Below are 25,449 nucleotides of genomic sequence, written 5' to 3' on the forward strand. Positions count from 1 at the left end.
CAAATCGCCTATGCGACACTAGTGCAGGTGCACCACTCCCCATTGAAAGACACCGTCCACGAGTTGACGCTAGTCGAGCGGACCGCTAATCACGGTAATTCTCGTCACCGTTGCTCAATCTATATTACACCGTACATAATGATATGATTTCGGAGGGCACAGCACCAGCGCTTGAGCGCTTCGACACCAGGGCTTTGCACGCCCACTTCGAGCTTCTCCGCGCGCAGTCTAATTCGCCCTCCGGGCGCCTCCAGTCCGCTCAAGGTCGCAATCGGCGGGCGCGGCAACGCTTCACCGCCTTCACAAATGCCGCTTTTCTAGCAGCTTCTACCGGGTTCCAGGGTAACCCCTCTTTTGACTCTATAAAAATTTTTCCATATAGATATACCTGGAGCCGGTATGCTCTCCCTCATAAGCATCAGGAACAGAACCCTCCAAAGACTACTTAGTTTCCACCACCACCAAGGGACTTTTCAGCCATGCTAAGTGCCAAGTCTGTTTTGCGTAACTCCGCTAACCCGCTGCGCAGCTTCGTGCGCATGAACTCTAACAAGGTTCAGGGCCAGGTGATCGGTATCGACCTGGGTACCACCAACTCTGCCGTCGCCCTCATGGAAGGCAAGGTGCCCAAGATCATCGAGAACGCCGAAGGTGCCAGAACCACTCCATCCGTGGTCGCTTTCACCAAGGACGGCGAGCGTCTGGTCGGTATCCCCGCCAAGCGTCAGGCCGTGGTCAACCCCGAAAACACTCTGTTCGCCACCAAGCGTCTGATCGGCCGTCGTTTCGAGGACATCGAGGTCCAAAGAGACATCAAGCAGGTGCCATACAAGATCGTCAAGCACAGCAACGGTGACGCCTGGCTCGAGGCCAGGGGCCAGACCTACTCGCCTGCGCAGATCGGTGGTTTCGTCCTCAACAAGATGAAGGAGACCGCCGAGGCCTACCTGGGCAAGAACGTCAAGAACGCCGTCGTCACCGTCCCCGCCTACTTCAACGACTCCCAGAGACAGGCCACCAAGGACGCCGGCCAGATCGTCGGTCTGAACGTGCTGCGTGTTGTCAACGAGCCAACTGCCGCGGCCCTGGCCTACGGTCTGGAGAAATCCGACTCCAAGGTCGTCGCCGTCTTCGACCTGGGTGGTGGTACTTTTGATATCTCCATCCTGGACATCGACAACGGTGTTTTCGAGGTCAAGTCCACCAACGGTGACACCCACCTGGGTGGTGAGGACTTCGACATCTTCCTGCTAAGAGAGATCGTCGCCAACTTCAAGAAGGAGTCCGGCATCAACCTGGAGAACGACCGCATGGCCATCCAGAGAATCAGAGAGGCCGCCGAGAAGGCCAAGATCGAGCTGTCCTCCACCGTTTCCACCGAGGTCAACCTGCCTTTCATCACCGCCGACGCCTCCGGTCCTAAGCACATCAACATGAAGTTCACCAGAGCTCAGTTCGAGTCTCTGACCGAGCCTTTGGTCAAGAGAACCGTCGACCCAGTCAAGAAGGCCCTCAAGGACGCCTCGCTCGCCACCTCCGACGTCTCCGACGTCATCTTGGTCGGTGGTATGTCCAGAATGCCAAAGGTCGTCGAGACCGTCAAGTCCCTGTTCGGCAAGGAGCCTTCCAAGGCTGTCAACCCCGACGAGGCCGTCGCCATCGGTGCCGCCATCCAAGGTGCCGTTTTGGCCGGTGAGGTCACCGATGTCTTGTTGCTTGACGTCACCCCATTGTCCTTGGGTATTGAGACCTTGGGCGGTGTCTTCACCAGATTGATTCCAAGAAACACCACCATCCCATCCAAGAAATCTCAAATTTTCTCTACCGCTGCTGCTGGCCAAACCTCGGTGGAAATCAGAGTGTTCCAGGGTGAGAGAGAGCTTGTCAGAGACAACAAGCTAATCGGCAACTTCACCTTGTCCGGTATTCCTCCAGCTCCAAAGGGTGTTCCTCAAATCGAGGTCTCCTTCGACATTGACGCTGATGGTATCATCAACGTCTCCGCCAGAGACAAGGCCTCCAACAAGGACGCCTCCATCACCGTCGCCGGCTCCTCCGGTTTGTCTGACTCTGAGATCGAGCAGATGGTCAGCGACGCTGAGAAGTACAGAGAGCAGGACGAGGCCAGAAAGAGCGCTATTGAGAGTGCCAACAAGGCCGACCAGCTGGCTAACGACACCGAGTCCTCTTTGAAGGAGTTCGAGGCCAAGGTTGACAAGGCCGAGGCCCAAAAGGTCAAGGACCAAATCACTTCCTTGAGAGAGATCGTTGCCAGAGTCCAATCTGGTGAAGAGGTCAACGCTGATGACTTGAAGACCAAGACCGAAGAGCTGCAGACTTCCTCCATGAAGTTGTTCGAGCAGATGTACAAGAACGACTCCTCGAACAACGCTAGCAGCGAGGGTGGCGAGCCTAAGCAGTAAGCTTGGTGAAGCTGACGTACCATCCCACTAAATTTTTCATGGCCCTTCCCCGATGGTTTTAATCTAAGACCCTCGACAGTGCTGAGACATCTTGTTTTTAATTTGCGCCTCCGACGCCTATAGGAGAAGTCTACTTGTATAAGCTTGTATATAGATATCACAATATCATGCGAGTGATTTCCATATCAAAGTGCCTCGTGCCGGCCTAAAAACCCGTTGAAGGCAGCGCAGCTTAGTCCTTTGTTTGTATCATGTTTTACGAGCACACCCTAAGAAAGGGTTACTTTGATTAATTGAAGGCTTACTGTTTCTTGTGAGTTGACAACGCTGGTCCCCCCTCCGAAAAACACAGCTCGGAAGTCTTGAGAATGGGCTTGAAGGTTTCTCCACTAACCAGGATCATATCCCTCTCGGGATTCCTCGCTCTAGGGTTTCTCCTTGTCATCCTGAGCTGTGCATTATTCCACAACTATTACCCACTATTTGATAGTATGTCCGATCCCGAAGCTTTAACGCATAATCGGAAACTAACAGTTAACCGCAGTACTCATCTTCCTGATCGCGCCCATCCCCAACGCGCTATTCAGCAAGCGCAACTTTGATTCTAGTGAGTTCATGAACGAATCGAGCAAAAACGTCGAGGATGTCGGCCATTTTTTCACAGGGCTTTTGGTCACCAGCGGCCTTGCTCTTCCTACCGTGTTTTACCACTGCCAAATAATCAATCACTACAGCTGCATAATGAGCACAATCGGCGGCATCATTATATACTTGAGCATTGTTGTCTTCTCATGGTTTTTCAACAGTGGATGGGATGAAGAAGACGACGCTTTATTTGGCTATTAAATAGGATCATTTAGCGCTTAGAAATACAGAACAAGAAGAATCGACGCGCTGAGCAAGATGAGTTGACTTCTGAACTTGAAACCTAAGGGCACGCAAAAAATAAAATCACAAAAAGGTCGTACCCGGATTCGAACCGGGGTTGTTCGGATCAAAACCGAAAGTGATAACCACTACACTATACAACCGTACAGTTGAAAGAACGCTGTATTACGGCGTACATGGAAAGTAACTACAAGACAGTAGGCCTTAGCTTCTTAAACTTTAGCAGAGCAGTTCTCATCACTCAGAGTCACCTATAGGGCACTGAGGACTACTCCATTTGAGCATAGTATGAAATAGGTTGCCAAGTGGTGCCAACTAGTGCCAACTTGCGTCAAATGGGACTGGTCATAGCCATAGCATAGCATGCTATTGAACATAAGTATATATCATGCAATACGTCCATGTAAAGGACTACATTGGCCTCACATTTTGAAACGCTTCGATAACTCATCGCAGGGAGTGCAGATAAGGCCTCTTACTGGGGAGCACTCCGCGAGTCTAAAGAACCTTGTAGAAAACGCTTCTGGAGGTCGTTTGAATCTTCGGCTGCCCAGTATATAGGAAGCAAGAGCCTTGTCGGCCCAACTCATGGCCCTTATAATGCCTGCTCCTGAACTAGTCAACTCATTCGCACAATGGCAAGCAGACAATCTTATTCACAACTGCTTGAACTGTCAAACAAAGTTTTCGTTTCTGGTCCGGAAGCATCATTGCAGATGCTGCGGGGGCATTTTCTGCGCCAACTGCAGCGACAACTTCTTATGGTATGACAAACGAAAGGTCAAGGTTGTTCGGCGGAAAGATGATACCGATGGGTTTGAAGTCCCGCCTTACAGGACATGCAACTCCTGTTGCGAGAACTTGACCCAGATGCATCTCATACAGCCAAGGTGGGGAGACAAACTGATGCGCCTCCAAGGCTCAAGCATGAGAACACCTCAACCTCAACCAGCGCCTGTGTTACCCACTTCGTCTTCAGCTTCTTCGGTTCAAGCTACCGAACTTGCAAAGGCTTCCGGCGCGGCTGAGAATACTCGCGATCTGGACCAGGAATCTAGCAGATGTCCCATTTGCAATCTCGATCTGTTTAAGCTCTCCGAGATAGATTCAGCAATGCATATACAAAATTGCATTGAGAGAGCAGAATCAACGCAGCAACATCATGATCAATCAAGCCCTGGAGAAAGCCCAGCCCAGCGAAATCGAATGCTGGTGTATGTGATCCCCCCGGACCAGGACACACCTGACCCAACCTCTCAAGGAGATCCAGAATGTCCGATTTGCTTCGAAGAGATGAAACCTGGCGACAAGGTTGGAAGACTTGAGTGCCTATGTGTGTTTCATTATGATTGCATTAAGAGTTGGTTTCGAAAGAAGTCTCAAAAGCTCAAATCTACTACAGGAAAGTCCGTTAGTAAGAATTTCTGTCCCCTGCATGACGCAGTGTTTTAGTTATATCACATATACAGGTGTTTATTTGGTAATTGGGAAATTTTGGTCTTGCAAGCTTGCGGCAGCTGATTAACCCAAACATTAAACTAATCTGGGCTGTATCACACAAGCGTTTTTGCTAGCCGCTCCACAAATATGTAAGTTAATATACAATTGATGCCCTATGTTAACTGATGCCAGGATTCTGAAAGCTTTATTCGATGTCGCTGTACAAATCGCTATCCAGATCTTCTGGAACGTCGCTGTATGCGCCCTCATCGCTGCTGGAGGAGTCTGAAGAATCTGCGTCTGCGTCTGAGCCTTGGCCTTCGGCCGGCTCGCCAGCTTGTTCTCTTTGTTTTCTCCTCTCAAGCTTGCGCTGCTTCTTAGCGTCTTTAGCTTCTTTCTTCCTGGCAAGGTTGGCTTCTTGTTCCTTTCTTCTTTCCTCCTTTAGCTTCATGCGCTGAGCATGCTTCTTTTCCAAAGCCCGTATCTCCGCACTAGTCTTCTTAACATAGCTGTGGTGCAATACTTTTCCGGAACAAATGCCTTCTTCGATTTTAACGAGTTTCAACGTTAGTCTAGGGCCAACTTCCGTCAACTTAATGGCCTTTTTACGGGGCGCTGATGCCTCAGCAGCATCTTGGTGGGAGCCCTGCGCATTGTTTGAAGCTTCCGACTTGGCGTTTTTCAAACTCTTGCCGTTTTTCTCCATTACCTTCACGATCGAGTCATCCTCCACTTCACTCTCTGAGGTGTAGGCCCCGACATCGTGATCTAAGATCAAAGAAGCGATGTCGTCTTTCTTGTGAAGGTTAGGAACCGCCTTGTTAAGCTTGCTCTTCGATTTATAGAGGCGCTTCAAGTTCCTGGAAATATCAACTTCACGAATGTCGATCGCATAATGTCTCATACTAATCTCGCCGGTCTCTGGATCTTTGTTTATCATGAAAACACGTTTTATAGAGTTCAGTTGCGTTTTGCCAGGGTTCAGAGGAGGGAAAATATTCTGGAACATCGAGATCACAACCTTCTCAACGTTGGCTTTTTCCACTGACTCACTATCGCCCTCGACAGGCTTAATACCAAATCCATTAAGTACCAACAGTGGTGGACTTAGACTGTCCTCTTTGCCCAAGGCCTTAGGGCGCTTCATGAAGCGCTTGATGTCTTTTCCTAGCGAATAATCCATGACCTGATACGTGACAGTGGGGCCATGTGGCGTCCTGGCCACCTTTAGCGACACATTGCCTGTCTTCTCTGACTGCGTGAAAATGAAAAGGTGCGACACGCCCAGCGGCCCACACATGACCACGAAGTCCTTAAGTTTGTTGGACTTTCGCTCCTTTAGCTTGATCGCGGTGTGTGGTTGCATGATCTGCCTGAAGTCTTTCACCAACTGGTTGAGCGAGTGGTTTGCCATCGAGGTCTGTCCCACGCGGATCACCATTGACTTTGGGACCTTCTTTTGCTCCTCAGCATCGGGTTTAACATGGGTTCTAGTCTTTTGTCTCCTTTTAGCCATAGTTATCCACTCTCTATCGACAACTGTTCTTGAATCCTTTCACTGTTGGAGGCGATGAGCTTGGTCAAATTTTTTCACTTTTCTCAAAACGAAAAGCGAAATGGGAGAAAGACGTGAAAAATTTAGAAGAGTAAAGTCGATGCGATGCGATGAGCTCTCATTAAGCGCGATAGAACAAAGAAGAAGCCAACAAGAAGCTAAGATGGCAGGGAAAGTTACGAAAACCGAACACAAGTCCTCAAAGCAGGAATCTTCCAAAGGAGAGCTGAAGTCGCTCGCGGAGAAGATTAAGAAGCGTGCCTTGGAAAAGAACCAAGAGGCGAGCGAGAAAGCGCCAGAAGGATCGGAGGCGGAAGAAGAGGCAGAAGGAGTGCCAAACGATTCAGAGCAAGAGACTGAGGCGGCCCACTTCGAGTCATTTTCAGAGCTGAACCTTGTACCGGAACTCATAGAAGCGTGCGAAAATCTGAAATACTCAAAACCCACCCCAATTCAGGCTGAAGCAATTCCACCAGCGTTAGAAGGCAAGGATATTATTGGGCTGGCACAGACTGGTTCAGGTAAGACTGCGGCATTTGCTATTCCTATTCTTAACCAGCTATGGCATGACCAACAACCATACTACGCTTGTGTTCTAGCGCCTACTAGAGAGCTAGCACAACAGATTAAAGAGACTTTCGACTCTTTAGGTGGGGCAATGGGTGTTAGAACAACCTGTATTGTCGGAGGAATGAACATGATTGACCAGGCTCGCGACTTGATGCGTAAACCTCACATCATTATCGCCACACCGGGCAGACTGATGGACCATTTGGAGAACACTAAGGGCTTTTCAATGCGCAAGCTTAAATTCCTTGTCATGGACGAAGCTGATAGACTTCTAGATATGGAATTCGGCCCAGTGTTGGACAGAATCCTCAAGATCATTCCAACGCAAGGCAGGACAACGTATTTGTTCTCGGCTACAATGACATCAAAGATTGATAAGCTTCAAAGAGCTAGTTTAACTAACCCTGTTAAGTGCGCTGTGTCCACCAAATACCAAACTGTCGACACTTTGATCCAGACTCTCATGGTGGTTCCAGGCGGGCTCAAAAACACATTTCTCATCTACCTCCTCAATGAGTTCCTAGGAAAAACTGCCATCGTGTTCACACGTACCAAGGCCAACGCAGAAAGAATCGCCACCCTCTGTAATTTGCTTGAGTTTAGCGCTACCGCTCTGCACGGTGATCTTAACCAGAATCAGAGAACCGGCGCACTGGATCTTTTCAAGGCTGGACGGAGATCTATTTTAGTGGCTACTGATGTGGCTGCTAGAGGATTGGATATTCCTTCGGTGGATATTGTGATCAACTACGATATTCCTGTGGACTCGAAATCTTATATTCACCGTGTGGGAAGAACCGCTAGAGCGGGGCGCTCGGGTAAATCCATTTCCCTAGTTTCGCAATACGACTTAGAATTGATCCTCAGAATTGAAGATGTTCTGGGCCGCAAATTGCCGAAGGAGAATGTGGACAAAGGAGTCATTCTATCGCTGCGAGACACAGTGGACAAAGCCAACGGTGAGGTTGTCATGGAGCTGAATAGGAGGAACAAAGAGAAAGTAGCGAGAGGCAAAGGAAGACGTTCCAGGATGCACTCAAGAGAAAACATGGACAAGGAAGAACAGTAATTACTTTTAATAGATACGTGAGCACAATATAACAAACTAGAAATCTCCATGATAGGCGTTTTACAGCCAGGTATTTGTATTTATTGGTGAGTACGAATTCGTGATAGGCCAACTAAACTACTTCGGCAGAGCTCGCCGCATTTGCTGCATTAGCTGCATTCGCTTCTGCTACAGCAAGCTCGTACTTTTCAATGGCCAGATTCAATGAGCCTAGCACTGAGCTCAGGTATGCATTGCAGCTACTCGCTAGCGTTTCACCCTGTTTGTCTGTCGAGCCTTGGACCTTGTTAAGTAGCTTATTAACCTTTTCTGGGCATTGCTTGAGAAATCCATACAGTTTTTTGACCGTGGGTGCTTGTCGGGCTTCACCACTCTGAAAGTGGATATAAAAGTGCTTCAAAAACTCACAGCAAGTTCCGTGTAAGACACGGCAGCTTTCTAATAGGTCACCAGGTAAAGGGGTTTCAATTTCCTTTGTTGACTCGATAGTCGTTATACCAGTATTCGCTCCAACCACTGCGTTGAAGTTGGTGTTTTTCGCTTGTTTGGCATTAATTTTGACGGCTTTTATAACGTTCTGATTAGCAGTGTTATTAGCTTTTTTATCATCGTTGGCAACCTTTGTTAAGTCGATTGACTTTGTTAGCCCGTCGAGCAGCAAATTAAGTTGATGGGATATTTCTTTCGTACCCACTTTAAATCTCTCACCTTTATGCTCTGTACCAGCAGTTTCTCTAACGGCGGCCATTCGTTGCTTAACCTTTATCTCTATGTAAGTTGCTTCATCCTCCTCTTCAAGGTCACTATAGAGCAGCTCTTCTCGTTCTTCCTTATCTGCATCATCAGCAGCTAGATTTGTTCTAGAATACTCATTCTCCAACGACTTGATCATTTTTTGGCTTAACCTGTTCATGCCCTTCAGGATATCTACAACTCCATCTGTATTTCCGTTCACGTCAACCCCCGGTATCATTGTAAAGTCTGGCTTGTTTCCTTTCCTTTCTGGGTCGTCATACTGGTTACCGTCCAAGTCAATGAGCTTTTTGACCGGGTGTTGTAGCATTTCGTCGTCCTTTCTGTCAAATTCTTGATCTAGAGTAAGGTACCGATCAATGATCATATCACCACGGTCACTTTGCATAATTCGCTCACCTCTCAGTTTCCGGAATAATTTGGACGAGAAAAATCGAGCCCAGAACTCCTGCTCTTTGAAGTTTTTAGGCACATTGTCATCATACGCCTTCTTCACGATCGGATAGGTTTGGAAGATAGTCATAATTTTCTCTCTTGATACACTCACATTGACCTTGTTGTCAGATGATGCCACGGGTTTGATTGTCGAGAGGACATTGTAAGGACCCGTTCTTTGAGAAGTGGTAAGAGCGAAGGCTCGTAAAAGTGGAATCCTGGTAGACCAGAATTCATCAGGCGGCAGCCCTGAATTTATGACAGCTTCTTGAAACGTTTTCATTAAGCCTTTATTTTCTTTTAGTAAAGATTGCTGAAGCTTGAGGTTCGTGAGAAGCTTCTCGCGAGAGAGAGAGTCGTCCAGCGTTGAGGTGTTGATCAAAGGAGCAGCCTCGGAAGGCGCAGGCGCGAGGCTGGACTCTTTGCGCTTTTTTTCCTCAAAAACCTCTTCGTCTTTATAACGGGCAATAATAAGCTGAAGAGTCTCTTTGATATTGTCCATCACAGTTCTATTGTTGAATGAGAATACATGACTAGGTAATGGAGCTTTGACCTCATTTCCATCAGCATCTTTGCGTTTCTTGGCTTCATTCGCTTTGCCTATAAGCCTTAGCATCATCTTTTCGCTAGACGCTGGCGTAGCTTGCAATTTGTCGATGGTGTTCAATGCGACCTTATGCGTCTTGTCACCATCGGTTGACCTCCATAACAGCTCAGCTGGCGATGCCTCTTCATCTATAGTCAGGATCCCTGAGACCTTCTTGAATACTGCGGCGCCCGAGTGGGACATCTCGAGTTCCTCAGCACTGACCCATTGCTAAGGTACGCCTTTGACATCTTTGAATTTTCAGCTCCAAGATCCATCTCCATGGGAACTTTGAAATAATTTCACGTGACTGTGAAGAAGCCTCTAGCGCTGGAAACCACGCAAGGGCATACCCGCGCGATTGAAGATTTGCGGGCCACTCGCACGTTGAGTGGCTGCAAGTGGATACAACCGGTTTTGTTTTTGACTAACTCAACAGCGCAGCCAAGCTCTACAGCGCCACACGGATCGTTAGAACCTGTTCCCAGCTGCCGTACAGTTGGGCCAATATTGAGAAACCATTGCTTCGAAGTCCAGCCCTCAAAGCCCTTTTAAAAGCTGTTGGTTTTTTTGACGACGTTTCTCATGTAAAATGAAACTTTACACCTCCATGAGGCGGTGCATCTTTCGGCATTTTTGGGCTTTTCTTGCATTTATTTATGTCTCCCACTTCGGCAATACCCTAAACATCGCAACTCCATTCTGCAATATTTGTTTGGTGCACTTTACTGTTTGGTTTACGCTTGCCGCAACGAGGGCTTCGGTCACTCACATAGAAGGATTTTGACAAGCTGAGAAGGTTTCAATGGCTCAAAATCGCACTGCTTGCCCTGTAGTTATCTCATCTCCGCGCGGAGGCATTATCCAGCGTAATTTGTTCTCAAACACATAACACGTCTTGATTTCTTAACGTCTCTTTCTACCGTTTTTTGTTGGTTCCCTGAAGGAAACACAGACATAGAATATTGGCTTTTCTGCCCCCAGATCAAGTATCTAGTAGCACTATAGCGCACATAGGGCCCTAATCTGGGGTATTTAATCGATTTTTACACTTTGCACACAGAGACTTTAAGTCTTCTTATTCGCAAGCGCGTTCCACTCCTTATAGTTGACCCCATATCAACCCGGATGTTGCGTAAATTAGGCATTGCTGGTAGAGTTAAGTTGTGAATACTCCAGTGAACCTTGCGTATACAAGAGGGACATAAGCTCATGTAGACATAACGGCAAAACAAAAATGTCGGTAGGCTCATCAAGCGATGTTCAGTGCAGTTTATAAGCTTTTGTACCTGTCGATCTTAGCCGCCGAGCTGGCGTGCCATCCCGTTTTATGTGATCATTGACCCAACTTGAGAGTAACAACTCATAAACCGCAGAGGCTGTACAGAGCATCAAGGCCGACCATATTCGGTATACATCCTCTAAACATATTACTGTTAGCAAAAGGTCTCTCGAGCATTGCTTTGTTCTCTTGTCGAAATGCTTCCTTTTCCTCTATTTAAAAATGAGAACCTTGATCCTAACATTTTTACCAAGCATTTCCGATATACTAAGTAACCTTTTATTAGCTGACTTGCTGGCCTTGCTAAAACCTGTACGTTATGTGTTGCAGCGGCTCGCCGTTGTGTACGTTCAACCTGCGGCCCTCAAGTCGCCAGAGGCAACATGAGACCCCGGCTGAGCAAGCAACAATCTACTCAAAAGACGCAAGCTTATACCAATAACTGTGAGTCGTGGGCGGATAGCAAGGGCTTGTCTTTCTTCACTGTTTCTTCTTAAGGTAATGCTGAACAATAATGAAATCAAGTGCGATTATCTCCTGAGCGAAAGCCCTCAGAGCCTGAACACGCCTCAAAAGTTTCCAACTATTTGCCAGATCCTGAAACCCCAGCCTCCGATACGTAGAGCTACCGTGCACTTTCAGAATGAGATTCTTCTTCCAGAGGCTCGACACTGACACTGGCTTGGCATCTCTGGCACTCCTGGTACTTCTTTACGATACTGGAACTGCGAGAAACTACTTTTAAAATTTTTCAAGCTCATCAAGCCCAACAGCTAGAAGGAACCAAATATCAACCAAGCAGCGCCTTTTAAGATGTCCCCAATCGTTGGTATTGCATTCGGTAACACTACCTCTTCCATTGCGTACGTTAACCCTAAAAACGACGTTGACGTGATCGCGAACCCAGATGGTGAGCGTACTATCCCATCGGTTCTATCCTACGTCGGTGACGACGAGTACCACGGTGGCCAGGCCCTCCAACAGTTGGTCAGAAACCCTAAGAACACCATTATCAACTTCCGTGACTTCCTAGGACTGCCCTTCTCTGAATGTGACGTCTCTAGGTGTACCGCCGGTGCCCCAGCTGTCGAGATCGACGGCAAAGTCGGTTTCATTGTCTCGAGAGGAAACGGGAAGGAGGAAAAGCTGACCGTTGACGAAGTCGTTTCCAGACATTTGAACAAGCTGAAGCTTGCCGCTGAAGACTACATCGGCCAGGAGTTGTCTCAGACCGTCATCAGCGTCCCTACTAACTTTACTGACGCTCAGAAGGACGCTCTGCGTGCGGCTGCCAAGAAAGTTGGTCTAGAAATCATCCAGCTGATCAACGAGCCTTCCGCTGCCCTTCTGGCCCACACCGAGGCTTACCCATTCGAGGACGACGTCAACGTCGTTGTTGCAGACTTCGGTGGTGTCAGATCGGACGCTGCTGTCATTGCCGTCCGCAACGGTATCTACACTTTGCTAGCCACATCTCATGACAACAACCTTGGTGGTGAGAACCTAGATGCCGAGCTCGTCGAGTTTTTCGCCAAAGACTTCGAGAAGAAGAACAAATCTAACCCTAGAAAGAACGCCAAGTCGATGGCCAAACTGAGGGTCAACTCCGAGATCACCAAGAAGACTCTGTCAAACGTCACCACAGCCACAATCTCAATCGACTCTCTGGCTGACGGCTTCGACTACCATACATCCATCAACAGACTCAGATACGAACTTGTTGCCAACAAGGTTTTGAGCAAGTTTGCCCAGTTCATTGAGGCTGTTATCACTAAGGCCGAGCTGGATCCATTGGACATCGATGCCATTGTTCTATGCGGTGGGTCTTCCTTCACCCCAAAGCTGAGCTCCAACTTGGAATTCCTGCTTCCAGAATCTGTTGCCGTTCTGGGCCCACAGAGCAAGAACGCCTCTAACAATCCAAATGAATTGCTAGCCTACGGTGCGGCTCTGCAAGCGCAGTTGTTGTCTAACTACGACGCGGAGGAGCTTGCTCAGGCTCTGGAACCAGTTGTCATCAACACTCAACACCTAAAGAAGGCTATCGGCCTGGTTGATGCTGAGGGCAACTTCGTCCCAGTTTTGCTGCCTGAGACCTCATTCCCAGTTAAAAAGGACTTGACTCTGAAGAATGTCAAGGGCGACGTTCTGGTTGGTGTTTACGAGGGTGACCATCACATTAAGGAGACCGTTCAAGAGCCAGCTGCCAAGGAGGAGTCCAAGGCTGAGGACGATGACGAGAGTGACTGGTCTGACGAAGACGATGAACCAGAAGTTATTAGAGAGAAGCACTACACTCCAGGCATCAAGCTTATGGAGCTTGGCATCAAGGGCGCTCAAGGTCTACAGCTCTCTTTCAACGTCAACAGGGAAGGTGTTCTGAGAGTTGCTGCTAGAGATCTGAAATCTGGTAACATCGTTAAGGGTGAATTGTAATTACGCTGGCACTTCTGACATTTTATAGATATATCTGTCTAACCTTTCAATAAAAAAATTGAACGCGAGAAATCACTGATACTGAAAAACAGGTAATTGGTGACTCTTCCACTTATCGCTAATTCAAACGCTGCGGTAAACAAAAATGACACAAACACGCCCAAAAGTATTTGTTTTAGGCTTTGGATCCATTGGCGCTCTTCTTGCCTCTTGCCTGCAGCAGCAGACGCAGTCTGTGGTGGTTCCGCTGCTAAGATCTAGAGAGAGGCTTGGCGACTTCAAAAAGCTTTCTTTCAAGGCCGGCATCAGGGCGCTCTACCAGAAAGACAAACCTATCTCAGAAAGCGTGTTTGAGAATGCTTCCTGTCCAGAGCTCTTTCCACAGGACTGGAGAATTGACAACTTGATTATCACTACTAAAACCTACCAGACAAAAGAGGCGCTTGCACCCTACATGAAGTACATACACTCCGACACTAATATCATCCTCGTCCAGAACGGACTGGGCGTTTTCGAAGTTCTGAACGACGAAATCTTTCTTGACTACAAACCTAATTTGTTCCAAGGTGTGATCTCCCATGGTATCTTCCATGACACTGGTTTTACATTCAACCACGCAGGTTTTGGTGACATGAAGGTCGCAAGGCTCCCAAGCGAAGGTCCTGGTAGCATAGTGCAGTCCAACACCCTGATCGCGGACAACGCCAAGAACAACGAGCTGATTCGCTTGATGTGCTCCCCTGGTTACGCTGAGGCGCTAGCTGTCAAGCATATGACGTATCAAGAAATGTTGCTGGGACAGCTAGAAAAGTTCCTTGTCAACGCATGTATGAACCCAGTCACGTCTATCGTGGACTGCATCAACGGCGAGTTCAAAGACTGCGCAGCACCAATTTTTAGCGCGATTGTGACCGAGGCCCTCGACATCTTGCGCGTCGCATACCGTCCGCTTTTCGACTACAAGCCACAGAGCGACGACTACCCCACCCTTGACGTCGCGTCTATTCTGGACGCAGACAGAATGCTGGATTTCATCATCCACGTCGGCTGCGTGGTGAACAAGGAAAACAGCTCGTCCATGAGGCAAGATGTGGTCAACGTGCGCGAAACCGAAATAGACTACATTAACGGATACATCGTGACGCTTTGCGAAAAGCTTGGTCTGGGCCCAGAGCGTTGCAAGGTGAACCAGACCATCGCAACGCTCGTCAAGCTCAGGCTGGAGCTGAACAGAACGCGCAAGCTTCACGGCGACAAGCGTGCCGTGTAGAGCGGCGCTAGATATATACCAGGATACACATTTAGATACACATATACTTTCGAAAAGATGCCCGCAATTCAAATTCTACGCTCGCTACCTGCACTTGGTTTTGTTCTTGGCCCTGCGCTGTTGTCGGACCTACGCGGATGTCCGTCTTTTTAAACATCGCCCGTCGCTGTTCTCTTTTTTTATGTACCCACTGGGGCTCTCAGGCGAAAGCGGAAAACACAATCCGGCGCAAAAGTCTATCCGGGGCACCAGCCAAGAAGCTTTTTATCTTCCTATTCATTGTAAGAATTTCCTACGCGCAGGTTCCAGTAATTCCGCGCCACAAACTCCCGAACAACCTCTTTTGTTGACCTCGTTCGTGTTAGTTTACAGTTACGAGCTCTCTTTTCGCAGAAACTGTCGCCGTGCGAAAGAACGAAATTAATCTACTGTCCATCTCTGGCCGCGACAGATTTTCTTATCACCCAAGCTTCAATTCTACAAACACTTGGCCAAAAAAGACAAGCCTTTTGGTGCTGTGAAGACCAGCTGCCCCTTCTCAATTAACGTGTGATTTTTGTGGCCACTACGGAAACTTTCCTCTCGCATATTTTAGTGGATTGTTCGCCCCTTTCGACTTTTTTTTGATCCAACGTGCAGCGCGCACAGAGTGATCAAATTTTTCTACATTACTATACTGGCAAAGTTCTTGGTTTAGACACTGACTGAGACGTCGTACCCCACAGCAGCAGAGTGTTGACGCTGTCGAGAAAGAGACCGGTAAATTCGGCACGCGTTCTGTTCCTGCTTATAAAGGACTATGGAACTCGCTTCCCCAGAGAATTCTTTTGAGCCACTTTCGACACTCAAAAACGAAAAACACACGAACCAAGCAGACGCCGGTATTTCAACAAACAACAGCAGCGGCGCGCAGCTTGACAACTACAAGCACAGCGGCGGTCAAGAGACGGAATCCGAAACGGGGATACGTCCAGCAGCTGGAGCAGTAAAGGACGCACACGAAGGCCACGGCCCTGAGGCGACCGAATTACGTCCAGAGCAGCATCCCGGAGAAACCGTCGCCTCTTCAGAGCACGTGACGGTGGAGAAGCAGCCGGTGCTTGCGACCTATAGCGAGTCAAAGAACGACAACGGAAGCGCGGCGCAACGCGGCCCCAGCGACCTGCACTCAATCCAATCGCAGGTGCAGCTTCATTCTGACGCTATTGCACAGCTTGGAAAGAAGGTTCAGCAAGTCGAGACTTCTGTGTGCAGCAACGACGAAGACCTCAACCAAGTGCTTGGGAACTTAACCTCGGCCACCAAAAGCCTTGCTCACAACCAAAGCGTTCTCGAGAACAAGCTAGAAGACCTTCTCAGAAACCAGGTAAACACAGATTCCTCGGTAAACAACCTGCTTGAAAAGTTGGATCAGGTTTCCCAGTTCCTCAACAAGGCCGCGAGAAATAACACACTTCTTGCCTCGGCGCCTCCGCAACAGATCCATAGGGGCCCAGGCAGACCACCAAAAACAAGAAACGGACTTGCTTCCGCTGCAGCCGCCCTGTCAATGACTAGTAAAGACACTCTGCCGGATAGCAGCGTTGGAATTCCACGCAGCAAGCGTATTTTCCAGGACTCTGATTCGGCCACGTCCAATGAGGAGTCAGGAACCACGGCGGTCAACAGAACGGCTACCAGGAGCATGCCTTCGTCCGCACCTGACCAGGAGCTACCACCTGTCAAGAAGAGAGGCCCAGGTAGACCTCCAAAGAGGAGAAACCACTGGGCAGAGAAGAAGCGAGAAGCCTTGGCACAAAGTGCTTCCCAGGCGGGAGCTGGATACCAGGGCGACGAGCAACCCCAGCCTTTAGGCAAGGATAACGGAGAGAGTAACCCCGGGGGGGATGGCGAAACTGAGTTTTCCACCTTCGAGGAGCCAAAGGTGGAGGAGGAAAGCTTGCCAGCGACGCCCTCAGATGACGGTATGCAGGCAGGCCCCTCTTCTACGCGGGCAGACGAACTGTACGGCGAGCAGAAAACTCACCGTGGTAGAGGACGCCCCAGTACCAAGTCTTCGGACAAACCTCCCCCATTGACGCAGGCTCAAATCAAGAGACAGCAAGAACTGGAACGTAGACGCGATGCGCGCGAGCAAATGCTTGTCTCGATGAAGTACAGCGATCGAAACAAAGCCAAGCTGTTTATGGAGTCTAACAAAGAGCTGCTTAGGGCCATGCGGGAAGAGGAGCGCAAGAAAAGAATGACCGCGTTCAGCTATGATTCTGCAGGGCCCGCCTCGAACGCGATGGTTGGCAACACACCATCGCCCAAACCGCCTTCCTCTAGCGAAAGCAGACAGCATCCTGCCTTCTTGCCCGTTTCCCAAGATAGTTCGGCTCAATCAGAGCACGATGTTGTAATGAGGGAGGAGTTCCGTGGAAACAGTTCCGAGAATTTCCTTGAATCCCGTCCTTCTTCCCATGAAGACGGTCGTGAGGGAACGCCCCACTCTGAGGCAACTAATGAACCAACTGAGGAGCCTATGCTGGCCTCTATAGCAGTTTCTTCAAGCTTTAATACGCCAGACCCAGGTGTTGTGCCCAGAAAAGTTGGGATTTTGTCGATGCTCAATGAGGACGTTGACGACTCCGGGTCATCGAACAAGCGCCAGCTGCCTGATATCTACAAAGGTGGATTCGATCCTGAATTTCCAAATAAAAGGGAGAAGCTGGATGATGAGGAGAAGCGCGACTTCCGTTCGATGATCCCGATGCTTCCGGAGAAGAAGGACAACAGGGGCCGTCCTGCCAACAGCAGCAGCAGCGGTGATAATTCCACAGCATTATTATTAGCATCCCCTGTTGAGCTTATCTGCAGAAACGGTTATTTCTACCGCAAATCTGACCGCGAGGTGCCTATTACAACAGGAACTTACTTGGAATTTAAATTTAAATCTAAGGAGGATGATCTTATACGCCTAACTATGAGTCAAGAGGACTACGCTGAGCTTACAAAACAAGACAGAATCAACGCTTACTTCCTGAAGCCTGAAATCAAAGAGGAAACTGAGTTTGCGTCTGCAATTTTGAGCAAAATCGTTCTTACTGAGAAATATGTCAACAGTCTCGAGTATTTCCTCATGGAGTTTCGGTGGGAGAACAGACTTGTCGGGCTAGGCCTTAAGCTCAGAGAGTCTAAAAGGACATGGCAAAGGCGTAAAGCGTTGTTTGCACTCTTCGAATTCTGGAGGGACAAATCAAGAGAAAAAAGAGGGTTTCCGGAGTTTACTATGATGCACGCCGTGAAGGAGATGGAGAACTACAGAATATTCATTAATCGCTCTGTGTCGTGGTTTTATAATCACATCACCCTTCTGAAAATGGTACTATTTGAGCTCTGTGATAACATCGATACTCAGTGGAGGGAATGGATGTTTCCAAGAGGGCAGCCTCTGCCTGTTCTTGGGGGTTCTATAACTGAGGACAATTTTAATGAAGCCATTGATGAAGTGTTGGCCTTGGATTTCTTGGAAGACGGAACCGAGAATCGTGACATCAGGGCGAGCTCCATGCCCAATCTACCCTCTGATTCAGCAACCGAAAATTGAATACACTCTCAGCCTTTTCTATTTGCGGCAATTTGTATTATTGTAAATTAATGATTATCTCATGTGTACCTTAGGACTCTTGTATTAACCAAAAGCTGCTTTTTATATCAGGTCTTAGCACCAAATGCTCAACCACCAGATATGGTGGTATGTTTTTCCTTAGCCCTCATAACTTAATCAATTGCACCACAAGGTAAGGTAGTCCCGTGGGGTTTTTCATGTTTTTGGTAACAGTGTCTTCTTTACGAAAAACATTATAATTGGCTTGGCTCAAACATTTTATTTGAAGGCATACATGAAAGATTCAACCGAAACCTACGAACTTGCCCTTCTATGGTTTGTTGCGGTTCCGTGAAGCCTTTTTGTGGGGCGTTCGCTAGGCAAGGTGAGTCCAGATTTCAAATGAAGAAGCCTAAATTGTTTGAAGATAGCGATCACATTATTATAACTAAATAATGCTCGGCCTGAAGGCTCGAAATACACAAAAGCTTCAAAGCCTTTAGGCCTCATTTTGAGCCACTGACCTTTTCGCGAACCAAGACAGCAGAGTATAATTCAACGACATCCACGTGATCATCACCTGCTAAAAAAATTCTGTCTTTAAGACATTGACTGGAGGCGCGATGAGCATAGGAATCAATATCAAGGCAAAATGCTTGTTGACCTAAACGTTCCGTGGCCACAAAAAACGTTTGGGGACACCCCAACTGCGTCTCAAATTCAAAATGTTTCTTCTACTTTGGAAACTCTGCATACGCTAGGATACACCCACGTCGCCCTAAATTTCACGGTCCATCATACAGACAAGTTCCCCTCATCCCCCAAAGAGTTGAACCCCATTAAAATCGACGAGAACTTTGGAGGGTTGATGAAAGCGACAGGCCTCAAGATATATTCACGTATCACTCTTATCGTCGACGATCCTTCGAAAGGACAATCTCTATCCAAAATATCTCAGGCGTTCGATATCGTTGCTGCGATGCCGGTAAGTGAAAGAGCCCTCACGCTAGCCACGACGAATCTTGATATTGATATTCTGACATTTCAATACAAACAACGGCTGCCGGCGTACCTGAAACACAAAAGCATATGCAGTTGCGTCGCTCGTGGCGTAAAGCTAGAGATAGTGTACGCCAATGCACTCAGGGATATGCAGTCTCGTCGTCAGTTTATTCAAAACGTCAAAAGCGTTATCAGAAGCTCCAGATCCCGCGGTATCGTAATTAGCAGTGGCGCAGAAAGACCTTTAGAATGCCGGAACGTGCTCGGAGTCACGAGCTTGATAAAGTTTCTTGGACTTGACAGCGACAAGTGTTCTAAAGCTATGACGGACCTGCCGGCTCTAGTTTTGTTGAATGGTAGGCTGCGCACCAAGAGCTACAAACAAACGGTTGTTGTGGGAGGGGGAAGCGATACTGACATAGTAAACGAAACTGAAACAATTGATAAGGAAAAACTAGTCAAGATCGTCAAGCGTCCACACAGCCGAGCTGAGTCTGAATCGGGCAGCGTAGCTAAAAAGGCCAAGGTATAGCATCAACTACGTACATAGTTACTTCTATTGAGAACATTGGATCACCTTGGCGGCTAAAACGAAGAAGGATACAGTTCACTTCCTAGGGAGCATCAAATCCAACTACTGGAGAATTACTTACAGGGGAAACAATTGCTTGATACGCCAATTGTTACAAGGCGAGAAGGAGTGCATTCTTGAAAGAAACGCGAAAATTTGGATTTGCTTGTAGCGGCTAGAACAGTATTATAACCCGAACTGTTGTAAAGAAGCACCGGCACCATGGCATTTGAAAGAGTCCGGAAGCTCAGAAAGCGTGTAAGCGAGATTTCTGTTCTAAAGCGTGGCGCCCGCGCGGCCGTGCAGAAAAAGCCTGCGAGGGATGGATACAGCCGCCAGTCTCTGAATTATTCCGTGGCTAACCTTATAGAGCAGGCGGGCTCTGACTACGCAAAGGGGGAGACTGACATGGCTATCTACAGGCTGACGCGTGTACTATCAGAAATCGAGAAAGAAGCTGCAGAAAGCAGTGGGCCCTCTCTCATCCCACTGGGGGTGAGCGAGATACAGGAGCGCCCATTCCGGCACCTTCTTCTTCGGAACGAAGAGGACTTCGTGGGTTACTCGGGGCCTTGGTACGAACATCCTTGCAAGCAGCCTTGCGAGGAACCCGTTCCCATGACGGACGCGGATTACTCACAAGGAACTATCGCGTCCTGTGATGTTGGCGTGCAAGACGATTTGAACTACACAATTCGCGACGCGGATTCCCAGGTGTTCGAATTCTCAGACATGGTTGAAAGGTCCTTTAATTTGCTCACCATCAGTGGAGGAATTCTCGAGGACGAAGCGACGCGTCTAGATGAAGATGCCCCTAATTCCACTAGCGCCGACCCTGAGGCACCTTGGAAAGAGGACGGTTACCACCACGGACTCTAGGGAATGCATGTCGCGTCAAACTCAAATTAGGCAATTTTTTTTATCATTATCGCAGTTTTCGTGATCTTACTTGAAGTGGAAGCGATACTACAGTTCGAAACAATGATCTGGCAGCGCTATAAAAGATCGCCCCAAGCTTTTATGTGGTTTGGGTTTGCATAGTGAGGCCCGATATAAGAGAAACCAAGAGCAGAGAGCCTGAAACGAAGATAACCTTGAGGAACAACTAACTATGGCTTTACAAGTTAACCTCCCGCAGATGAAGTCGATCTGGATCGACGAGGATCAAGAGGCGGAGAAACTGTACGGGCTTCAAGCCCAACATCTGATGGATTCCGACGGCGAAGACCACGTTGACGTGGTACTCATCAACAGCAACAAACCACTCTTGAACAACAAGGAAAAAATCGAGCTTCCACCGCTACTTCCAGCTGCCTATAAACCTAGCCATAATAAGAAACAACCTCTCAACAAAATGCACGGTTCAAGCACTTTGAAGTCAAAAAAAAAAACTGGGAAGCTTTTCAGTCTCTTCAAGATGAAAGAGACACGCGGCAGTTCGAGCCATGCAAAAATCTCAGTCCCATACAATTTCCAACACATATCGCATGCTGACCTGAAAAACGTGTTTGAAGGCGAAGAGTTGGCTTGCGATGTTGAGGCTAGCCCTGCGTTGCTCAACAAAGCCTTCGTCACAGAGAGTGCGCCAAGCCAGCAGCCTCTCCAAGCCAGGCAAAGGTCTGCTGGCTCAAGCTTATCCGCCTTGCGTCGTTCTAGCTCCATAGCCTCTTCTCAGTACTCTAGCAGATCTGCTCGGATAGTGTCTACATCAACAATGGCAACCTCTGTAGGTGGCGACGACTCGTGCAGGTCCCTGAAGAAGCTTGACCACCTCGAGAAGATGCACTTGAAGCATAGATATAATAAATCAGATGCTAGCAGTGTTTCAGTCGAGTTTTTGAAGAACTATGATTTCCCCACTGTCCTGGAGGACAGTTTAGTGGAAATCAAAACTCCAGAAATGTGCTCCAAACAGCACGACAAATTTACATGGGAGTCGCCCGCCGACACAGGCGCCTTGCTAGAAACCATGATACAAGCCAAGTGTCCTATGCCTCCCAGTGCCAGCTCCAGAAGAAAATCCGATTCACAGTTAGTATTTTCGCCCATCTCAGAGCAGCGCGCATCCTTCTTGGATACACCAAGAACGCGGAAATCAGTTGATGAAGTGCTATTATGCTACCACCAACAGAGCGAGAATAGCTCCGAACTCCAGGAGCCTAGTGAGTTTTCGTTCAGCCAGCGTTCCAGCGCGGCGAACCGCAACTCTGTCTGGGACAAAGACACGGAAACTTTTGAGGTTTAGCTCTGGAAGCCCTTTTTAGCTTCTGTCCACAACTCCAGCATTCATTAGAGAGACGAAACCAAATTATTAGCGGGCTCAGGCCTTGCCAATGCCATCATTCGTTTAGCATAGTTTCTCCTCTACTTGTCATTCTTGCATTAACTTTAGTCATTCACTTTTGGGCGTTTAGTAATTAAATATACAGTGTTGTATTATCGACGAAATTCATGATCAGTCTTGTGTATTTGATATCAATTCTTCTATCCTTCTTCGACAGTTCGCTAATTCGATGACCGACTCTATGGAACCCTTAAAGCTACTTTGACACTGCCGTAAAGACGATGGTATGGATAGTGCCCCTCCAAACATCAAGAGCGGGTCAGGAAGCCTTTTTTTGAGGCCCGCCTTCTTACGCTCTGATGACTGGCCCTCCTTGCGCTTCCTCAATACTTCGTCCTTCTCGTCACTTTCACTGCTCGACTCGTCCTCGGACTCAAGTATCTCTAGAACCTGAGATTCTGGCAGACGTGCCAGTTTCGGCCCTTGAGCTGTTATAAACTGGGTTCCTTTGAATGTCTGATCCCAATAGTCGCTTCCGTAACGCCCTCTTATTGTATCTTTGTTGTGATAATTAGCTCTGCTCAACTGGTAGAAGCCAGCGCTGAAGCCGGCCTGAAGTTGCTCAAGTAAAAAATCATAGGCTTCAAGTTGTTTAAGTAGCTCGACTGAATTGCTTTCGCTCAAACCTGGCTTGCTGACATGGCTCATGTTGCTGATATCGTGTCTCGTACCCTAACTTTAGGTCTCACTCTATTTTTTCAATTCACCAAGCTTTTCATATTCAGTTTAATCTCGGAAATCTGAAGGTTTACTTAGCTTTGAGCATTTACTACAAAGATCAGGATGGCGGATAGATTGACTCAACTGCAGATATGCCTGGACCAGATGATGGAACAGTTCTGCGCTACTCTTAATTATATTGACAAGAATCATGACTTTGAACCTGCGCGCGGTGAAGAAAAGATGACAGACCTTCAAGCCAACATAGCATCCAAGGAAGAGTTTGAAAATACAATGGACGAGCTCTCAACTGACCTGATACTGAAGACTAGACAAATTACAAAGCTTATAGATTCCTTGCCCGGTGTTGATGTTTCAGCTGAAGAGCAAATGCATAGGATTGAGAGTCTGCAGAACCAATTGGTCAAGATGGAAGACCGAAAGATTGAGGCCATCAAAGAAAAGGAGGAACTGCAGCGAAAGGTTGAGGAAATGATCTTTGATTTCACAGTAGGCATCGCCAATGCGCGAAAGCCAGCTCCAAGGAGCGACCATGAAGAAGGACCCTAAGAACCACGGTTCAAGCCCACTGTAATGTCAAAGCTCCGGCAGAGAGCGCGAACAGAACCAGGGCCAGGCGCCCTAATTTACTGTGCCTCCAGACATAGTTCGCGGTATGCGCTGCGACCAACAGGCTGAGCAGGTAGCTTGGAAGATACTGCGCGAGCGTGAGGTTTTGGTGCTTACTCCACGTGAAAATTTGGTAGTGCATGAACCATCCGATGGAAAGTTCCAAGCAACTATCTAAGTAGCAACGCTTTTCGGACTCGAGCTCTGGAGTCGCAGCAGCCCACGGGTTCCAAGTGATCCACCGTGTAATTTCTGTCATCACATACATCGCCACGCAACCGAGAGGTATAAACCAAATGAAGTTCACAGTAACGGAGTCGAACGAGTTCCAAATCCAGTTCTCTGCGCTAACTCCCTCAGTGACATCTTTGTTTTTCAAATAGTAGTCGTATTTGTACTGCCTTTTAATGTATTCTCTGCTCAAATTCCAAAGTCTCTTGAGCTTCGACTGCTTTGGATAGGTTAAGTATGCACCTCTTTCTTTGTAAAGGTTCGATCTGTCGATAAAGAAAAGCGAGCGTTCTTTAGAGGCAGAATCCACGCACAAGACTTCTTGTTGCCCAAAGCCCCAATCTGGTAGCCTTTGATCATGGCTTAAGAGCTTACAACTTTGACCTTCATTCTCTAAGCTGAAGTAAATAGTGAAAGGACACAGTAATCCATCGTGAGGGGTCTTTCCACGCTCGAATCTCAACCTCCAAGATTCATCTGAATCCCCTTTGTAGTCGTTGTCCCCGGTGCACGACACTTCGTGATCATAATCTTGCTCACTAACTGGCGCTTTTGCAGAAGAAGATCTTAACAATTTGCCAGTGGACTTATGTCTAAGTCTTATGACTGCTCCGTTTTTGACTGGTTCTAGTTGCTTTTCGGCATTCAAGTTCTGATCAGAAGGCTCGATAATCCACTCATTGTCACCGTTGTTAGAGAAATCGACCAGTGTGACCTGCTGCTCTTGTGATCCAGTTTCATATGTGTGGTTGTGTGAGTGTAAGTACCCACCAAGCGACTGAGCATGGCGGATCAGAATACTGCTGCCATAATAAACAACGTCCGGCTGTGGCATTGGCTGTGGCAAGAACCAGCTTTTGAAGTACGGAGAAACTAAGCTTGAGTGGTCTAGGGACGCACCACGAGAGTTGGAAATCAGCAGAAAGTAAGTTGAAACCAAAAATGCGAAGGGAACAAAAACAACAGCCGCAAATCTCCATGCAGTGTGCCGCAGTATCTTGCATGTTGAGATATTCACATCACCTACTATTTCCCAAAGCTGCTTGATAATCAGAATGATGAACCAGCTCCACGTAACTACCCCCACGAACTTTATGGAGCTGGCAAAAGCCAAAAATGTAGACAACATTGTAAGGCTCCAATACCAGCCCCGACTAAACGCTTGAGAGCGCTTGAATGAATTCCAACTCAGCAAGCAGCAGGATAGCAGGGCAAGTTGCGGGACATTTAAAGAGAGATGTAGACTCTCTTCTGCAAATAACGGCAAGTGCGATAGCCCGGCAGCCGCGACCATCGCAACAACACGGACAATATCTGATTTTCTTAGTGCAAGGTAGAAAGCTGACACGGTTAGGGCAGCAATGGCCAGATTTGCCCTTCTGAGGAGCGCAATGGAAACTGATCCCGTCGTTGACGCAAACAGCCCAATGATCTCAACCACCAAAGGCGGGAACGACATGAGAAAGAAATTCTTTTCCTTAAAGTGGTTGACGGACTCCATCAGGTCTTTCTCCATGGGCGTCTGTTGCGCTGAAGAATCGAAGGCCGCAAGCTGCTTGAGCACAAATGAGATCCCCAAAATTACCGCGTAGATAACATCAACTCGCTCAATCTTAGCCCCGTAAGACGGGTCAGGCACGTCGTAGCTAATGTATGGTCTGAATGGACCACGTTTTACCACCCCAGGCCACATTTCTGGCTTCTTTAACTTCTGC

At 48.0% G+C, this 25,449-nt stretch overlaps 15 protein-coding genes and 1 non-coding gene across 16 annotated transcripts; 11 read left to right on the forward strand and 5 right to left on the reverse strand.

Moving 5' to 3' along the window:
• Positions 1-479: 479 nt before the first annotated feature.
• SSC1 (Hsp70 family ATPase SSC1) lies at positions 480-2,423 on the forward strand (the record flags this gene model as incomplete). The annotated part of the gene is made up of 1 exon (XM_002554462.1): positions 480-2,423. The coding sequence occupies one exon, from the start codon at positions 480-482 to the stop codon at positions 2,421-2,423; it is 1,944 nt and encodes a 647-aa protein (XP_002554508.1).
• Positions 2,424-2,791: 368 nt separating this feature from the next.
• VPS55 (Vps55p) lies at positions 2,792-3,269 on the forward strand (the record flags this gene model as incomplete). The annotated part of the gene is made up of 2 exons (XM_002554463.1): positions 2,792-2,912; positions 2,968-3,269. The coding sequence occupies 2 exons, from the start codon at positions 2,792-2,794 to the stop codon at positions 3,267-3,269; spliced, it is 423 nt and encodes a 140-aa protein (XP_002554509.1).
• Positions 3,270-3,382: 113 nt separating this feature from the next.
• Positions 3,383-3,454, reverse strand: KLTH0F07040r. Its single transcript has one exon. It is a non-coding gene; the product is annotated as a tRNA-Gln (tRNA).
• Positions 3,455-3,899: 445 nt separating this feature from the next.
• On the forward strand, positions 3,900-4,763 carry PIB1 (phosphatidylinositol-3-phosphate-binding ubiquitin-protein ligase; the record flags this gene model as incomplete). Its single annotated transcript, XM_002554464.1, has 1 exon — positions 3,900-4,763. One exon carries the CDS (start codon positions 3,900-3,902, stop codon positions 4,761-4,763), a length of 864 nt encoding a protein of 287 aa, XP_002554510.1.
• A 193-nt stretch (positions 4,764-4,956) lies between these two features.
• On the reverse strand, positions 4,957-6,267 carry KLTH0F07084g (Brix domain-containing protein; the record flags this gene model as incomplete). Its single annotated transcript, XM_002554465.1, has 1 exon — positions 4,957-6,267. One exon carries the CDS (start codon positions 6,265-6,267, stop codon positions 4,957-4,959), a length of 1,311 nt encoding a protein of 436 aa, XP_002554511.1.
• A 100-nt stretch (positions 6,268-6,367) lies between these two features.
• RRP3 (RNA-dependent ATPase RRP3) lies at positions 6,368-7,945 on the forward strand (the record flags this gene model as incomplete). Its single annotated transcript, XM_002554466.1, has 1 exon — positions 6,368-7,945. The coding sequence occupies one exon, from the start codon at positions 6,368-6,370 to the stop codon at positions 7,943-7,945; it is 1,578 nt and encodes a 525-aa protein (XP_002554512.1).
• Positions 7,946-8,057: 112 nt separating this feature from the next.
• Positions 8,058-9,923, reverse strand: TFB1 (TFIIH/NER complex subunit TFB1; the record flags this gene model as incomplete). The annotated part of the gene is made up of 1 exon (XM_002554467.1): positions 8,058-9,923. The coding sequence occupies one exon, from the start codon at positions 9,921-9,923 to the stop codon at positions 8,058-8,060; it is 1,866 nt and encodes a 621-aa protein (XP_002554513.1).
• A 1,891-nt stretch (positions 9,924-11,814) lies between these two features.
• On the forward strand, positions 11,815-13,437 carry SSZ1 (ribosome-associated complex protein SSZ1; the record flags this gene model as incomplete). Its single annotated transcript, XM_002554468.1, has 1 exon — positions 11,815-13,437. One exon carries the CDS (start codon positions 11,815-11,817, stop codon positions 13,435-13,437), a length of 1,623 nt encoding a protein of 540 aa, XP_002554514.1.
• A 145-nt stretch (positions 13,438-13,582) lies between these two features.
• On the forward strand, positions 13,583-14,707 carry PAN5 (2-dehydropantoate 2-reductase PAN5; the record flags this gene model as incomplete). The annotated part of the gene is made up of 1 exon (XM_002554469.1): positions 13,583-14,707. The coding sequence occupies one exon, from the start codon at positions 13,583-13,585 to the stop codon at positions 14,705-14,707; it is 1,125 nt and encodes a 374-aa protein (XP_002554515.1).
• A 799-nt stretch (positions 14,708-15,506) lies between these two features.
• SUM1 (Sum1p) lies at positions 15,507-18,296 on the forward strand (the record flags this gene model as incomplete). Its single annotated transcript, XM_002554470.1, has 1 exon — positions 15,507-18,296. One exon carries the CDS (start codon positions 15,507-15,509, stop codon positions 18,294-18,296), a length of 2,790 nt encoding a protein of 929 aa, XP_002554516.1.
• Positions 18,297-18,948: 652 nt separating this feature from the next.
• RPP1 (RNA-binding RNA processing protein RPP1) lies at positions 18,949-19,830 on the forward strand (the record flags this gene model as incomplete). The annotated part of the gene is made up of 1 exon (XM_002554471.1): positions 18,949-19,830. One exon carries the CDS (start codon positions 18,949-18,951, stop codon positions 19,828-19,830), a length of 882 nt encoding a protein of 293 aa, XP_002554517.1.
• Positions 19,831-20,091: 261 nt separating this feature from the next.
• On the forward strand, positions 20,092-20,748 carry KLTH0F07238g (KLTH0F07238p; the record flags this gene model as incomplete). The annotated part of the gene is made up of 1 exon (XM_002554472.1): positions 20,092-20,748. The coding sequence occupies one exon, from the start codon at positions 20,092-20,094 to the stop codon at positions 20,746-20,748; it is 657 nt and encodes a 218-aa protein (XP_002554518.1).
• Positions 20,749-20,980: 232 nt separating this feature from the next.
• GIC2 (Gic2p) lies at positions 20,981-22,114 on the forward strand (the record flags this gene model as incomplete). Its single annotated transcript, XM_002554473.1, has 1 exon — positions 20,981-22,114. One exon carries the CDS (start codon positions 20,981-20,983, stop codon positions 22,112-22,114), a length of 1,134 nt encoding a protein of 377 aa, XP_002554519.1.
• Positions 22,115-22,324: 210 nt separating this feature from the next.
• On the reverse strand, positions 22,325-22,861 carry VMA22 (Vma22p; the record flags this gene model as incomplete). Its single annotated transcript, XM_002554474.1, has 1 exon — positions 22,325-22,861. One exon carries the CDS (start codon positions 22,859-22,861, stop codon positions 22,325-22,327), a length of 537 nt encoding a protein of 178 aa, XP_002554520.1.
• A 135-nt stretch (positions 22,862-22,996) lies between these two features.
• On the forward strand, positions 22,997-23,443 carry SRB7 (Srb7p; the record flags this gene model as incomplete). The annotated part of the gene is made up of 1 exon (XM_002554475.1): positions 22,997-23,443. The coding sequence occupies one exon, from the start codon at positions 22,997-22,999 to the stop codon at positions 23,441-23,443; it is 447 nt and encodes a 148-aa protein (XP_002554521.1).
• A 10-nt stretch (positions 23,444-23,453) lies between these two features.
• PMT7 (putative dolichyl-phosphate-mannose--protein mannosyltransferase) lies at positions 23,454-25,427 on the reverse strand (the record flags this gene model as incomplete). Its single annotated transcript, XM_002554476.1, has 1 exon — positions 23,454-25,427. The coding sequence occupies one exon, from the start codon at positions 25,425-25,427 to the stop codon at positions 23,454-23,456; it is 1,974 nt and encodes a 657-aa protein (XP_002554522.1).
• Between the last annotated feature and the right edge of the window lie 22 nt (positions 25,428-25,449).

The sequence above is a fragment of the Lachancea thermotolerans genome, assembly GCF_000142805.1.
Source record: "Lachancea thermotolerans CBS 6340 chromosome F complete sequence".
NCBI lineage: Eukaryota > Fungi > Ascomycota > Saccharomycetes > Saccharomycetales > Saccharomycetaceae > Lachancea > Lachancea thermotolerans.